Below are 13,596 nucleotides of genomic sequence, written 5' to 3'. Positions count from 1 at the left end.
ATGCACATGAAGACTCAAGATAATAACAAGATCTATGGTTTACATAGGTATAAAGCTAAAAGCATTGAAAATAGCTAAAAGTGTTGAAGTACCCCCACAGGCAGCTTGTAGTGCAACTGGTTGGCTCCTCCAAGTGTTTCCAAAGGAGAAAGAAAAAGTAACAGAAAGATATAATTTATTAAGGACAAATTACTATCTCTCACTAGTTTTGTAGTATTTCCATGTTGAACTCCATTCACCTAATCTTTTCTGCAAACAACTTGAGCTTGGGTTGGGCGCTCTTGTCTCTATTCCATTTTGTTTTTATCATCAATTCCAAAAAAACCAGTAATGACTATACACAGAATCTAGATACTATCTGCAAAGAGCAAACAAGCATACGTTTTCATGGGATAAGCAGATAAAGCTCATACATTGATGCAAGTTGGGAAGAAAATGTCAGTAATGAACATGAAGAGATACTACTTCAAGAGGCCAACAGATATACTAGATTAGGATAAATATAATCTCCATCGAAATATGAAGAGAAAGCTGAAGCTTCTATATTACACAAAAGAGCTGCTCCACACTCTTACATTTAGACAGCACAAAGTGAGGACTTACTGAGAAGTGCATGGTTCATTGGGAGCCCCTTCTGATGTTTCTGAAACCCTACGTTTCGCAAAAGACTCCTTAACTAGTTTCACTCCATTCTCAACATCCAGCAACCTATTACCAAGCAAATTAACTGCCTCAGAATGTGATTCAAATTTACGAACCCATCCTCCTTCAAAGTCTTTAACTTTCCTCTCAATCACCAAACGGTTCATCCTGTCTTCTTCTTCTTGCTTCAGGCGTCGCTTTTCCAGCTCCATGGTGCTCAAAACAAGCCCTCCAGATCCAGGAACATCCTTGTAAAGTGGCTCTTCAGGCTGCGGGCAGCGTGCCCTGTATTCAGAAAATGCCCTACTCGTTTCTTTCAAGGCCTTCCTATAACCCTCTAATAGATTTCCCATCAAAAAAAGCTCACGCTCGAGCCGGTACACCTCCACTTGTCTCTTCTGTTGCTCTTCAAACTTAACAGTGCGCAAGTGATCAATCATGGTTTCTCGCTGCTGCAACTCACTCAATAGGAACTGTTGATTCACAGTAGCTTCGGCACAAGCCTGTTCTTTTGCTGCATACATTGTCCTAGTTTTCCCCATCCAATGTTGTATTTGCTCCATACACATATCAAAGTCAGTTGCTTTACCATCCCATGACCCGTCACTCCTCAACCTCTTATTACCACCATTAAAAGAGTTATGAATGTTATCATTCTCATGATCAATCCCCCTCTTGTTGGCATTACCAAAAAGTGACGTACCAGCAGACAGTAACCTACCATCATCCCTAGACGACAAAAAGTCACCTGCCAAATGATCACGGATTTCCAACCCCGAGCTAAAAGGCATGTGCATATCCGGAATTAGACTCCCCCCCGGAGCCAAACTGTCTAGCGGATTGCACTTGGGCGAAAGATTGAACCCACCAACCTCCCGTTCACCTTCTTCGTCTTCTTCTTCTTCTTCTTCTTCTTCTTCCTCTTCTTCCTCTTGTCCTTCTTCCTCTACGTCTTCCTCTTCTTCTCTCTTCTTCTCCTCCTCTTCACTAACCAAGCCCCTAACTTCGCCCACATTGCATGGCCTCAAAAATGGTTCCCCCAAATCACCCAAATTGCTCTTCCCATCCAAAAGCCACTGCGCACCCTCTTCCTGCTCCTTACTTTCCTCCCTACATTGCTCAAAATCCACAACATCCTCATCCTGCTCCTTACTTTCCTCCCTACATTGCTCATAATCCATAACATCTTCATCCCCAACCCGCTCCTTCACATTCTCAACCTCAACCTCCATCTTCTCTTCAACCTTCTCCGCCTTTTCTTCAACTCCCTCCACCTTCTCTTCAACTCTCTCCGCATTATCATGCCCAAGACTCAATTCAATTGTATGCTCCTCCAATTCACAAACCCGAGATTCTTCCTCTGATCCCTGCACCAGAAAATCTTCAACCTCGGCCATCTTAACATCTCCAGCACTACCCAACAAATCTTCCTCCACATTGTCATTGCCCTTCACCTCCTCCACTTCCTCCACCGCCACCTTAGGTGCCTCCTTCGGCGGCGTGGACTCATTGTCATCGTCCTTCACCTCCTCCACTGCCTCCAGCAACACCTTAGGGGGCTCCTTCAGCATAGATAACTCATCTTCATCGTCATCGTCCTTCACATCCTCCACCTCCACCTCCACCTTAGGTGCCTCCATCAGCAACTCCTCGCGCTGCGACCTTATGAGATGCTGCAAATGCGAGGCGTAATAACAATTAACCAGATTTGGCGATTGCACAAGCTCCTTCTCGACCATAAACCAAATCAAACTAGCCCAATCCACCTTCTCAAAATTCCCTTCCTTAATCACCTTGGTCCAATTCAACACCTCATTCGGCATCATCCACGTATCCTCGTGCAAAAGAATCCAATTCGACACCAAATCCTCCACAAACCCAATCTCCTCCGCCGACCCAAGCGAGTCCACCTCCACCACCGAAGCGGCGGCGCCCTTCTTCACCGGCAAAGGCAACCTCAACGCCCGAGCCAGATCGGCACGGTTGAGATTAACGCGAACCGACTCAACATAACTACATCGACCCTGGGAACTGTAATTAGCAATGAGCTGAGCGAGAAGGTCGGTGCGGAGAGACCTATCGAACTCAATATGAACGAAATCCCACAAACCGAGGCGCCTTAGAAGCTTCTCGTGGCTCGGAAAGTCTAGGGTTTTAGAGGGCAAAAAGGGAATTGGGTTGAGGATTTCGATTAGGGCTTTGAATTTCTTCTGGGACTTTTCGAGAGAGATTCGGCGCTTGTGGGCGTTCTTCTTGTTTCGCTTTGGGGCTCGGCGAGAGAAGACGTGGTAGTGGGATTCGGCGGCGGCGGCGGCGGTTGTTTTGGGAGAGAAGAGTGGGGTTGGTTCGTCTTGGATTGCTGGGGTTTGATCCTGAGATGGGTTTTGTGGGTCTTCAATTTGAAGGGTTAGGGTTAGTGGGGATTGGGGATCTTGAGATTGTGGGTTTTGTTGATCTTGATCTTGATCTTGATTTTGAGGGGTCATGTTGTTTGGGTCTTGAGACTGAGAGTGGTGTTCTGGTTGGGAATGAGTGGGAGAGCTCATGGTGGGTTCAACAATGAAAGACTCCTCTTTTAGTGTGTGTTTGTCACTTTGTTGAGTGTTTGAGAGATGGGAATTGGGTTTTCTTTTCTTTTGTTTTAGTAATACGAAGAGTGTTAGCAAAATATAAAGTAATACGAAGAGTTTTTACTTACTCTCTCTCACTCGCAGTTACTCAGAGAGAGAAGCAGATGCGAATGGAGTGAACTTGAGTCCCGAGTGACCTTTTGAATCCCCTCGTTTCGTGGTGAGATGGGATTAAATTGGGAATTTCCTCGTACTGATTTGCCACCTCACCCTAACTTCGGACTGGCACTGTCCCTCCTTTTATCTATCCCATTTTAATTAGCTCAAAATTTAGCTAAAAAAAATTTAATTAGCTAAATATAAATTTTGATGTCGTGAAAAAATTTTAAATGTGAATGATATAAAAAGAAAATGACAAAATTTAGTTATAAAATTAGATGAATTATAATAATTTTACTTAATATCTTTTTTATTGGACGTAAATTTTGACAAATTCACAATTGAATTTGGATTATATCTTTTTTTTATATCATTTATGCTTGTAAAATTTTTTAAAAATTAAATATCATTAGTTATATCATCAATAAATTATTTAAATTTCAAGTTTTTATAGTTTAAAATTATGCAAAAAATATAAATTTATAAATCATATAGTAAATAATATATAATTGACACAAAATTTGACATGTGTATTAAGAAAGTAAAGAGCATACAATTCAATAATTAGATTTTCAAAATACATAGTACTGATTATTTTATTAAGTAAGATTGTAACCTAAAACTACAACAAATTTTGTAACTAAATTTTATCCAAAAGAAAATGTAATACAAATTCACATACAATAAAAAAAATATTGAGTGAAGTTATAACTATTAACTACAAATAAGTTTGTAGCCACACTTTTGTCTCCTTTATGACATGGGTCCTAATTTATCTAATTTCCTTTTTTAAATAAAATTTGAAAACAATGCCTCAATTTTTAATCAATTTTTAGCAATTTTTCAAGAGCTTTATAGCTTAATTAACATTTTTCCATACACAAAGTGTTTAAAAGTTTAGAAAGAGATAGTTCGATAGGCAAAGTTAACGGCATAATGTAATTATCACCCAAAAAAAAAAAAAAAAAACTGCTTTATTTCATTTAGTCATCAGAATTTTCAAATGATTGCGCTGCTAGTTGCAGTGCTCTAGTACATGAACCATGATCTATAGATGATTTTCAAAATTGCCCCAGCTTGCCGCCCACTGTGCAAACAACATAAAATTATTTTAGCTAATAGTGCGAATTTTACACTTCAACAATGCTACTGATATAGCATTGCTTTCAGTTTCATATGAGATAACCACTAATATCATATTTGTTGTGCACCAATAACAACCTGTCAACACAAAATATATTGTATATTTATTGTGCCATTAGACTTATTGTTTAAATTTTTAATTTTACTCTTGTTACAACAAATGGACAAAGGGTTAATGCATAATAGTGCGAAGTTAACCATCAAGCACGAGCAAGAAAGAAAAACCACCGTCAGGATATTTAAAGGAGATTAAAATTTCTGACTGTAAGAGTAATTTGCTGAATTTAAACATAATCTATATTAAAATCTTTATTCAGAGCTTCATTTTCGTAATCCTGTTTATAAAATATACCATGCAAAGAGTTGAAGTGGTACACGAATACAACACATGTTCAAGATGATGAACACTGCTTACAACAGTGAAAGATTTGTTTTTTCAAGTGCCACACAATACATTCAAACAAACATATTCATGCCTCTGTAGCTCAGCTCAACAATGATCTTATATTTTAGGAATAATAATTTGTAGAAATCCATCCCTGCATCAACAAAAATCATAAAGATTAGCACTGTGTATGATATAATGATTACATGACATTATAAGATACTCAATCTGAATTTACAACAGTGACAGTCCCCATAATAACACTGAAAAATCTGAAGTTTGAAAATATCAAGGTTTGCATAACTTCGTGATGAAATTTGCACTACATAAACATAAGAAATACTCTTTATTTTTCGTGACTTCACAATTTCAATGCAATTTTCATGTGTTTGTACAGTTTTGTGCAAAAGTGTGCGTGTAACAATAATTACCCTAACATAAAAGAACAAGAAGTGCTTACTGAAGTCAGAAAGTACGTATACAACATGTTTTTATTTATATTTGTGTAGCACTTCCCCCACAACCTAGCCCATCAAATTGATGGAGTTGTCACGTAAAGAACTAATATAAATGACTTTGCCCAAATATTAAAATTCTACAAACATTTTAAGCTATATTGAGGAACAATATAAACTGGCTTCAAGTATATATGTGATGAAATTTGGCTTATAGGAATGAAGGCAATTTAGTTTCCAGCTTGAGTTTCTAAGTGGTAAATTGAGAGATGAGATTGTTTATGCATCAATATTTAAGGAATCATCATTCATCCGCAGAAAAACCTGATACATTCAAAGATACCGCTTGAGCAACTGGGAGTCCTTGCACTTAACCATGGGCTAAGAAAATCAGTAAATCCTTGCATGCTGATCACCAGATTGACCACTGAATTTTTAAGGAGTTTCATGAGAAAAATCACATCATATTGGACAAACCAAAAAAATCCCCATTTGCACATCATGCCAGCTCCTTTACTTCTCTAATCCAATTTTTTCCAACTATCTGTTTATTTGTTTTGTTTTTAATGTTTCTTTTGTGTACAGTAAATTTGATGAATGGCTTCAGATGGACCATATAAACGCTTGCTTCATAATGACCATCATGACCTGTTATCACAAGTAACTGATACTCTCTTCACCATCTACCACTTTAAAAATTAAATATCTGCCCCCAAAAGGCTTGCCTCCTTTATTTGTTGATATCTTTTCACCCAAAATCACTTGATCAGTGTTATAGCTAGCCTTTTCATAAATGTGGTTTAAATTATGCTTTTGACAAGAAAAAGTAGCACCAGTCTTTAGCATTTTTGTTTGTACATAAGACAACCTTTAAATTTAATCCTATCACAACTGATTTATAAATTTAAAGATTATAATGTTTTCTGAGAGTTAAAATGTAATTCCATTTATTTTAAAGATTTTTAGAAATCTACACATTAATTCTGTGCTAGGTACTAACTTCTCAAATTTCATATATAGGAAAAGGTAAAATATTTCAAAATTTTAAAGAAAATTATTCTATATTTTATTCATATCTAATAAAGAAGCAGGCTTCAGTTCCTTATCCCATCACAACTGCATTTACACATCACCACACCTACTCCTCATTTCACTACTACCAGTAATAATTCCACAATATGCTAACTAAGGCATACAATAGAAATCAAAATTTGTGACTCAAGCTTTCTTTGGTGTCCATACTAAAGTAGAAACGTAAAATTAGAAGGAATGCTTGGTTATAAAGTTGTGACTTACAAAAATTCAGCCGAGACACTGTCCTTGTTGACATTTGCAGGAAGCGGCCATACTACCTGGTATGGTCCTTGTAAAATCTCTTGTTTGTGATATGCAGAGATTGAATCATTTGAAAAACCTGACACTTTCCAGTACTGGGTTGAGCGTATACCCTGTACAGTTAATCTGTCACAAAATTGCATTCATATCATCACATGTTTAAATTCAGAAGTTTAGATATTGATCATGAAGATTGACCAGGCCAACCAATTCATGGATGTATTAAAAAATTAAGGCACATGACAAATATATAACACATGCTAATTTGATCATTTGCAAAGGAGGAGTAGAGAGAAATGACTCCAACAGCACAAGTTTTGAAATTGAGGTTTCATAATTTAATTCAATCAATATTCTTATTTTTTTTGTCCTTGACCAATCCAAAGTTTTGTATAAAAATTAAGATAAGAATAAATATTTGTGAATAGATAAATGTAAATCATCAGAATACATCTTACTTCTGGTCATCAATCTCCACTCTAATGTCATGGCGATTGACGCCTGGAATTTCCACTGTCACAACATAATTGCATCCTGATTCTGCAACATCCATCCTGGGAGACCACTCAATTCCTGCATGAAAAAGAACAGGTCCTCCATAGTATGAATAATCTATTAAATATCTCCAACTCCAATCCACAATAAAGAAACCACATACGCTTTCATCATTGAAATTCTACTTGCCCTGTTTTGATATTAGAGGAGGTGTTTAAGGTTTTGTGCAAAGTAGAAAACTTTACTGAATACCAATCTATGAATTTAAAATTTTAAAAATATAAATAAATAATTTGAAAGAGATGCTTGTTAAAACATTAAGGACTGCTAGGCACTCTTTTCATAGGTCATAGTCGAGCTAGCAATTTAGTTGGTATGAAAACCACATCTGAAAATCAGTCTAACACTTATTGCCAACCTGCTTACCTTCAAAATAAACAAGCAGCAAACAGCCATGTCTCTATCACATATTTTACAAGTCAATGCCACATGTTTATTTTAATAGAAACAAGAAAAAATGGATTAAATTTTAAAAATCAAACGGGCAGATGCTTGTTCATTCAGTGATAAAAAGCTATTAACCATTAGATTCAGAGGAGTGTATTTTCTTCTTGAAATGAAATTTCTTACTTCCACTGGTTCTTCTGCCTGGGCCAGCAAACTTAGGAGGCTCAGGCACGGCTAACATGCAACCTTGCACCACAGGTTGGGCAACATTTGCAAAGTCTGGTTCTTTCTTCACGGGTCTAGAGAATAATGGTGCTTCAGAATCATTATAAGATCCCTTATAACCAGAGGGTTTGAGAGGCAAATCAGACTCAGCTGGATTGATCTGGCAAAATATTTTTAAAACACAGAACAATAACAGGATCAGGTACCTGAGGATTCATAAGAGAACAGAATGGAGTCTAAGAAAATTCTAACCACCTCTTCAGTAGTAGCCTGCCTCATAAATTTAGCTTGAGAAACAGATCCTTGCCTTGCAAAAAACATCCTATTATCACACCTTTGGATCACAGAGTTTAAACTGCTATTGCAGTTCTGAACCAAGAAAGAGGAGTGGATAAATTAAGCAAGTGTAACCAAAAATTGGGAAAATCAAAGAAACTGTTCTTAATAGTTAATACACTTAATGGAATTTAAGAAAATTGTAAACACCTCTTCAATGGTAGCCTGCTCACTACTGCAGTTCTGAGACAAGAAAGAAGAGTGGATAGATAAAGTGAGTGTAACCAAAGATTGGGAAAACAAAGAAACTGCTCTTCCTACACAAAATGGAATTTAAGAAAACTACAAACACCTCTTCAATGGTAGCCTGCCTCATGAAATTAGCTTGAGAAACAGATCCTTGCCTTGCAAAAAACATCCTGTTATCACACCTCCGGGGCACAGAGTTTAAACTGCTACTGCAGTTCTGAGACAGGAAAAAAGAGTAGATAAGTTAATTGAGTGTAAGGAAATAACTAGAAAATGTTACTCACTTATGTTATAATGTAAATCTAATTGATGTCTTTTAGCAAAAAAGATAGAATATAATTGATGTTTGTAAGCAAAGAATTGATTCATGTTTACAACAAGGCTCAAGAGATCCTCATGCCTGACCTATGAAAATCTGAAGGATTAAGACTACCTGACGCTTGGGGCTCCAAATTACTGAAAAGCTCAATGACACCACTATATTTATTACATTTCACCTTTCTCAGAGTTGTTCAAAAATCACTTTTTATGGGTACATTGATGATCAACACTAGCTGGGAAAAAAGCACTCAACAATGGTCCTCAAGATCCACAAACATCATGGATTTTAACATAACCGGTTGTTTCTACAAGGTAATATGAGTCTCAAAAAATACTTTTACAGTGAAGTCAGATAACAAAATTAAAGAATCTCATGGGCAAAGACCTTACAAGCAACATGGTCGTTTGTGTAAAATTGACAATGAATTGTATGAAGACTTAAATTATCACCTTCTTGCCAAAACCAGACATTATTCCAGATGTTTAAATTACACTCAATTGAATCAGCTTTCATGAGCAATATTTTCAATTTCGTAAACCATCATGAAAATTACTTTGTTCCATTATCTATTGTCATTAGTTTGTACCTTTCTAGTGCATTAGACCTGGTCCTTCTGCTTTTTCTTTTTTCTTTTTTTTTCCTGATAAGTAATGTAATTTATTGCAGAAAAGCTACCTCATGTGTGATAGCACACAAGGAAGCTGAAAAAATACATCAAGTTAGCAACTAAGACCCCCCTTTTGTCTGAAGTCAATTACTCTTCACACTAGATCCTCAATATGGATAATACATACTCTACTGGACCAAGCGCAATTCTAAGTGTGGGCAAAAAGAAACAAGATGAATTTTGATTTCTTATGTTAGTTACTTTTAGAATTTCAACCATGTTACCTTTCGTCAACAATTGAAATTGATTATTTAAATTAGGCATCGGGTTTGAATTCTCTAGCAGGATGAAGTCATGAGAACATTAAAAAAAATTATTAATAAACTTTTTATACTGTGAGAACTTGAATATTCTGCTTGGAACCATCTTTCTTATAATAAATCCTCCATTGCAGGGCAAAAGTTCAACCTCCCAATATGTTGTTCCTTATTAAAACTATTCTTCTTAAAAAGAAGAATTAAGCAGTTTTTTTGGTTAGATAATGGAACCAAATTGAAGAAAGCAAGATTTTTACTCTTACATCAGATGTCCTCTTTTTCTTTTCTTTTTTAATTTCCATAAATGGAAACTTAAACTCATAAGATGTTTTATGATTAGAGCAGACAGGAGTAGAGTTCATAGTATTAACCAAACCACTTATACAGTACTTATGGTTAGCACTATTGATGAACTTATGAAGTCTACAAAATAAACCTTAAACTCAAATCTGCTATTAAGTATTCTAAGCAGATAAATAGATCTAGTAGATAACATTGCATAAACTGATTTCTTTTGCTTAATGTACTTCTAAAAATAAAACACACCCAAAAAAAAAAAAATGAACCCAAATCAAGATTATGGCTAAATTATAATCTCATATCAACAATTACAGCGATCGCTAACCAGAGTCTCACTTAGTCTCAAAACACTAAAAAGCGAGAATATAACAAGAAATATACCATTGGGAGGACATTGGTGACAGAGATATCATCAGTAGGTGAGAAGTGAGCTGCAATCAAGTTGATTCTACGTCTGGCCGCTTGGATCTCCATTTTGGTGCAAACAAAATTAAAGCTGTGGACGATTTGTTAGAGGAGGATCAAGTTGTTAACTTTGTCACGGGTCACTGACACTGTGGGTGATACTTTTGGAGGAAAAAGAAGATTAATAGATTTATTAATAGTTTTTTTATGAATCAATCAATAATGCGTGTGGGAAAAATATGTTTTGGAAGATGCCACGTCTATTGAGAACCAAAAAAAATCAGTTTATAGTCAGATTTTTTTTTTTTTGGATAATGGGTGGTTTGCTTTTCTTGAATTTTTTTTTTTTAAAACTTTTTGAAAAGTATTGAGAATTAAAGAAAAATATCTCTTAGCGTATGTTTGGATGAAATGAAATGAGAATAGGGCGAGATGTGATCCAAACATACGAAGAAGGTATTTGGCAGATTTGTTTGAGTAATCTTATTTGTAGTTTTTTGAAATATGTGTGGGTAAAAATGTGTATGAAAATGTGTATAATATTATTTAAAATATAAAAATGTGAGTTTGAGATGAGTACCAAATAGGCCCTAAAATTGCTTTAGACAAAAAAAATTATTATATTTATTAGTTTTTTCTTATTCTTTTGTTTTCGTTTTGAATAAATAGATTCTTTTATGCCTCTTTCACGAATACAATATATTTTAATGAATGACTAAACAGAAAATCTATCTAATTTAAAAAATGTAATTTATAATAATTTAACTTAGAGCAACAACATTAGTTCGTGTATTATACACACCCATTTTTATATTAAAATTTACTTTTTCTATTTTACACACTCATTTTTACAAAACACCCACATCAATTTATCTATTCTATCATATGTTTTATTTAAATAATTATTTTCTTACTTTTCTTATTATTATTTTATCTCAAACCCTCTCTCTCCACTCACGAGACTCTGTTCTAGAGTCTTCTCTGAAACTCCTCTCTATTCCAACATTTTCACTCCTCTCTATTCCAAACTCTCTGAAATTTTGATCCAAGCAAGGAGCATGGTGCTAATCTAAAACTCCTATCCAAGTTGAAATTTCCATCTAAAATTCAAACGCCAATCCAAAATTTCCATCTGAAACTCTGATCCAAGCACGGCAAGAAGAACTCTGATCCAAGCACGCCGATCCGCCACAAGCGCCAATCCATTCTCTTTGTTTCCGTTGGTGTGTCCGTGTGTGGGTGTGTTTGGTTTTGTGGTGTTTGTGGGTGATTTTGTTGTTGATTTTGTAGTTAATTTTTGATTTTGTATGTGGGAGTGTGTGTATCAAAGGAAGAAGCAGATGATGAAGGCATTGGTTGTGCAAATGGAGAAGAGAGAGAAAAAAAGGAACAAAATTAGAAATTATTAAAATAATGTATAGACGAGCTACAGTAACCGTATATATATGCATGGTTATTGTAGCTCATGGAAATTTTTAGAAGACTTTACACAGTTTTACACGAGCTAATGTGGAAGTTTTTTTGGCCAAAATTGTAAAATAAAGGAGTTTTTGTAATATAGAAGAGTATCCACCAATTGATGTGGATGCTCTAAATCGCTAACTAAAAAAAGAATTAAGACTTAGGAATAAAAGAATGAATTCACGTCAAAAATAATATGACAAACTATGTTTTAAAGAGTAACAACGAGGGATGTAACATGAGGCACATATACAAGAAAGGACACCAGAGAGTTTTGACGGTGGCAACGATTGTAGGTCAAAGAACGCAAAGGCAACCAAAAGAATGCCAAGAAAGATAGGGTTGCTTACGAACACCTAATAGTCAAAGCTATGAGAGAGAGAGAGAGAGAGAGAGCTCTAACAACTTAATTCATGAAGGAAAGTCTTTGATGACTAGACTTTTATGATACTAAATTATGTATTAAATGAACCCAATTTAGGGTATTAATAGGAAACTATTCCTAGACTATTCATTCACTAAAGTATGGTTACTGGATATGTAATACAAGTAAACTATTTTACTTGCATTCCAAGTATAATTGGGCTTGGGCCTTGACTTGGATTGGGTTTAATATCCTTAACATTAATTGAATTTTTAATTACCAAATGTGTTTTATGACCTTTTTTTTAAAAAAAAAAATTGAGGAAATTAGAGTAATTAATAGAAGGGATCTTATCCCGCATATATTCTAGAGAAATTTTTTCAGGTTACACAACACTATATCATGTCTACCTGCTGTTACTTGACAGGATTGAAGGCTGCAAATTGTAATACTTATACAAATTCCTATATTATAACACTAAAAATATTTCCAGTTTTAAGAAGTAACATTTATTCATTTCCACCCTATTAGTATGCAATGCTGCTGCAATAGTCAACACTCAACAGAGTGTTACTTTTTCCTCAAAAAAAAGGAAAAAAAGAAAAAAGAAAAAAAAAAGAGTGTTATCGTTTATGCTACCAGCAACATAAAATACCTGTTTGATAGTTTAAAACAGAAACATAAATGTAAATAATTGGGGAGGAGAGGTAGATAGTGTTATTCTTTAAACTATTTCGTATCTATTTGCATGAAGTACATAGTCTCATATCAATAAAATTATACTTATTAAAAAATAAAAAAATAAAGTAGATAATGAGGGAAGAGATGCGGGGTTTGAAATACAATTGTTTATTCAGGAATTTTCCATTTTCTTGATAGGTTGGTGATAATAAGGGGGAACCATCCATATTTCAGTGACATTTATTCTCTTGTTTTGTAAGGTGAGTTTCTTATATAGTATATTGTGCTAGGCCTCTATAGGAAGACAATTAAGATTCAAATCCTCCCTCATACTTGTTGAAACAAATGAATTATACACACACACATATATATATATATATATATATATATATGTATAACATTTTTGTTTTTAGGCCTTTCCCTCATACTTGTTGAAACAAATGAATTATACACACACACATATATATATATATATATATATATATATGTATAACATTTTTGTTTTTAGGCCTTGTGAAATATATATATATATATATATAACATTTTTTTTAGGCCTTGTGAAATTTTCTTCCCATATAGCATGGGTTGTAGTTATCAATGACATCAAAATTTCTTCCCTTGGCCTCGTGGGAACTTGATTCAGGGACAGAACATTTGCCGTACATGGGTTTTATTCAAAATCCAAGTACAAATGAATGACTTTATTTCTTTTTTACATAGGATTTATTCGTAAGCAATAAAGTGTCACATTTTTTATT

At 34.9% G+C, this 13,596-nt stretch overlaps 2 protein-coding genes across 3 annotated transcripts; both read right to left on the bottom strand.

Annotated features, from left to right (window-relative positions):
- Positions 1-465: 465 nt before the first annotated feature.
- On the bottom strand, positions 466-3,412 carry LOC111999770 (uncharacterized). The gene has a single exon (XM_024031883.2). It carries the CDS (start codon positions 3,186-3,188, stop codon positions 600-602), a length of 2,589 nt encoding a protein of 862 aa, XP_023887651.1. The 5' UTR covers positions 3,189-3,412; the 3' UTR covers positions 466-599.
- Positions 3,413-4,797: 1,385 nt separating this feature from the next.
- Positions 4,798-10,513, bottom strand: LOC111999776 (uncharacterized). Of its 2 annotated transcripts, none has more exons than XM_024031888.2 (8): positions 10,309-10,512; positions 8,485-8,598; positions 8,343-8,375; positions 8,112-8,225; positions 7,815-8,016; positions 7,148-7,262; positions 6,651-6,815; positions 4,798-5,053 (listed from the first exon to the last, which is right to left on the bottom strand). In XM_024031888.2, the coding sequence occupies exons 1-8, from the start codon at positions 10,399-10,401 to the stop codon at positions 5,017-5,019; spliced, it is 873 nt and encodes a 290-aa protein (XP_023887656.1). In that variant the 5' UTR covers positions 10,402-10,512; the 3' UTR covers positions 4,798-5,016. The 2 variants fall into 2 exon arrangements, 1 of the variants encoding a protein (XP_023887656.1); XR_002881650.2 differs by having other exon boundaries at positions 4,937-5,053; positions 6,651-6,802; positions 10,309-10,513.
- Between the last annotated feature and the right edge of the window lie 3,083 nt (positions 10,514-13,596).

Source organism: Quercus suber, unplaced genomic scaffold (genome assembly GCF_002906115.3).
Source record: "Quercus suber isolate HL8 unplaced genomic scaffold, Cork oak 2.0 scaffold_20, whole genome shotgun sequence".
Classification (NCBI taxonomy): domain Eukaryota; kingdom Viridiplantae; phylum Streptophyta; class Magnoliopsida; order Fagales; family Fagaceae; genus Quercus; species Quercus suber.
This window is presented reverse-complemented; position numbering and strand designations above follow the sequence as displayed.

Coding starts and splice junctions, on each gene's coding strand:
- LOC111999770 (XM_024031883.2), bottom strand. CDS start 3,188: ATGAGCTCTCCCACTCATTCCCAACCAGAACACCACTCTCAGTCTCAA.
- LOC111999776 (XM_024031888.2), bottom strand. CDS start 10,401: ATGGAGATCCAAGCGGCCAGACGTAGAATCAACTTGATTGCAGCTCAC. Junction 8,599..10,308: donor TCACCAATGTCCTCCCAATG/GTATATTTCTTG, acceptor TTCCTGTCTCAG/AACTGCAGTAGCAGTTTAAA. Junction 8,376..8,484: donor GGCAGGCTACCATTGAAGAG/GTGTTTGTAGTT, acceptor TTCTTGTCTCAG/AACTGCAGTAGTGAGCAGGC.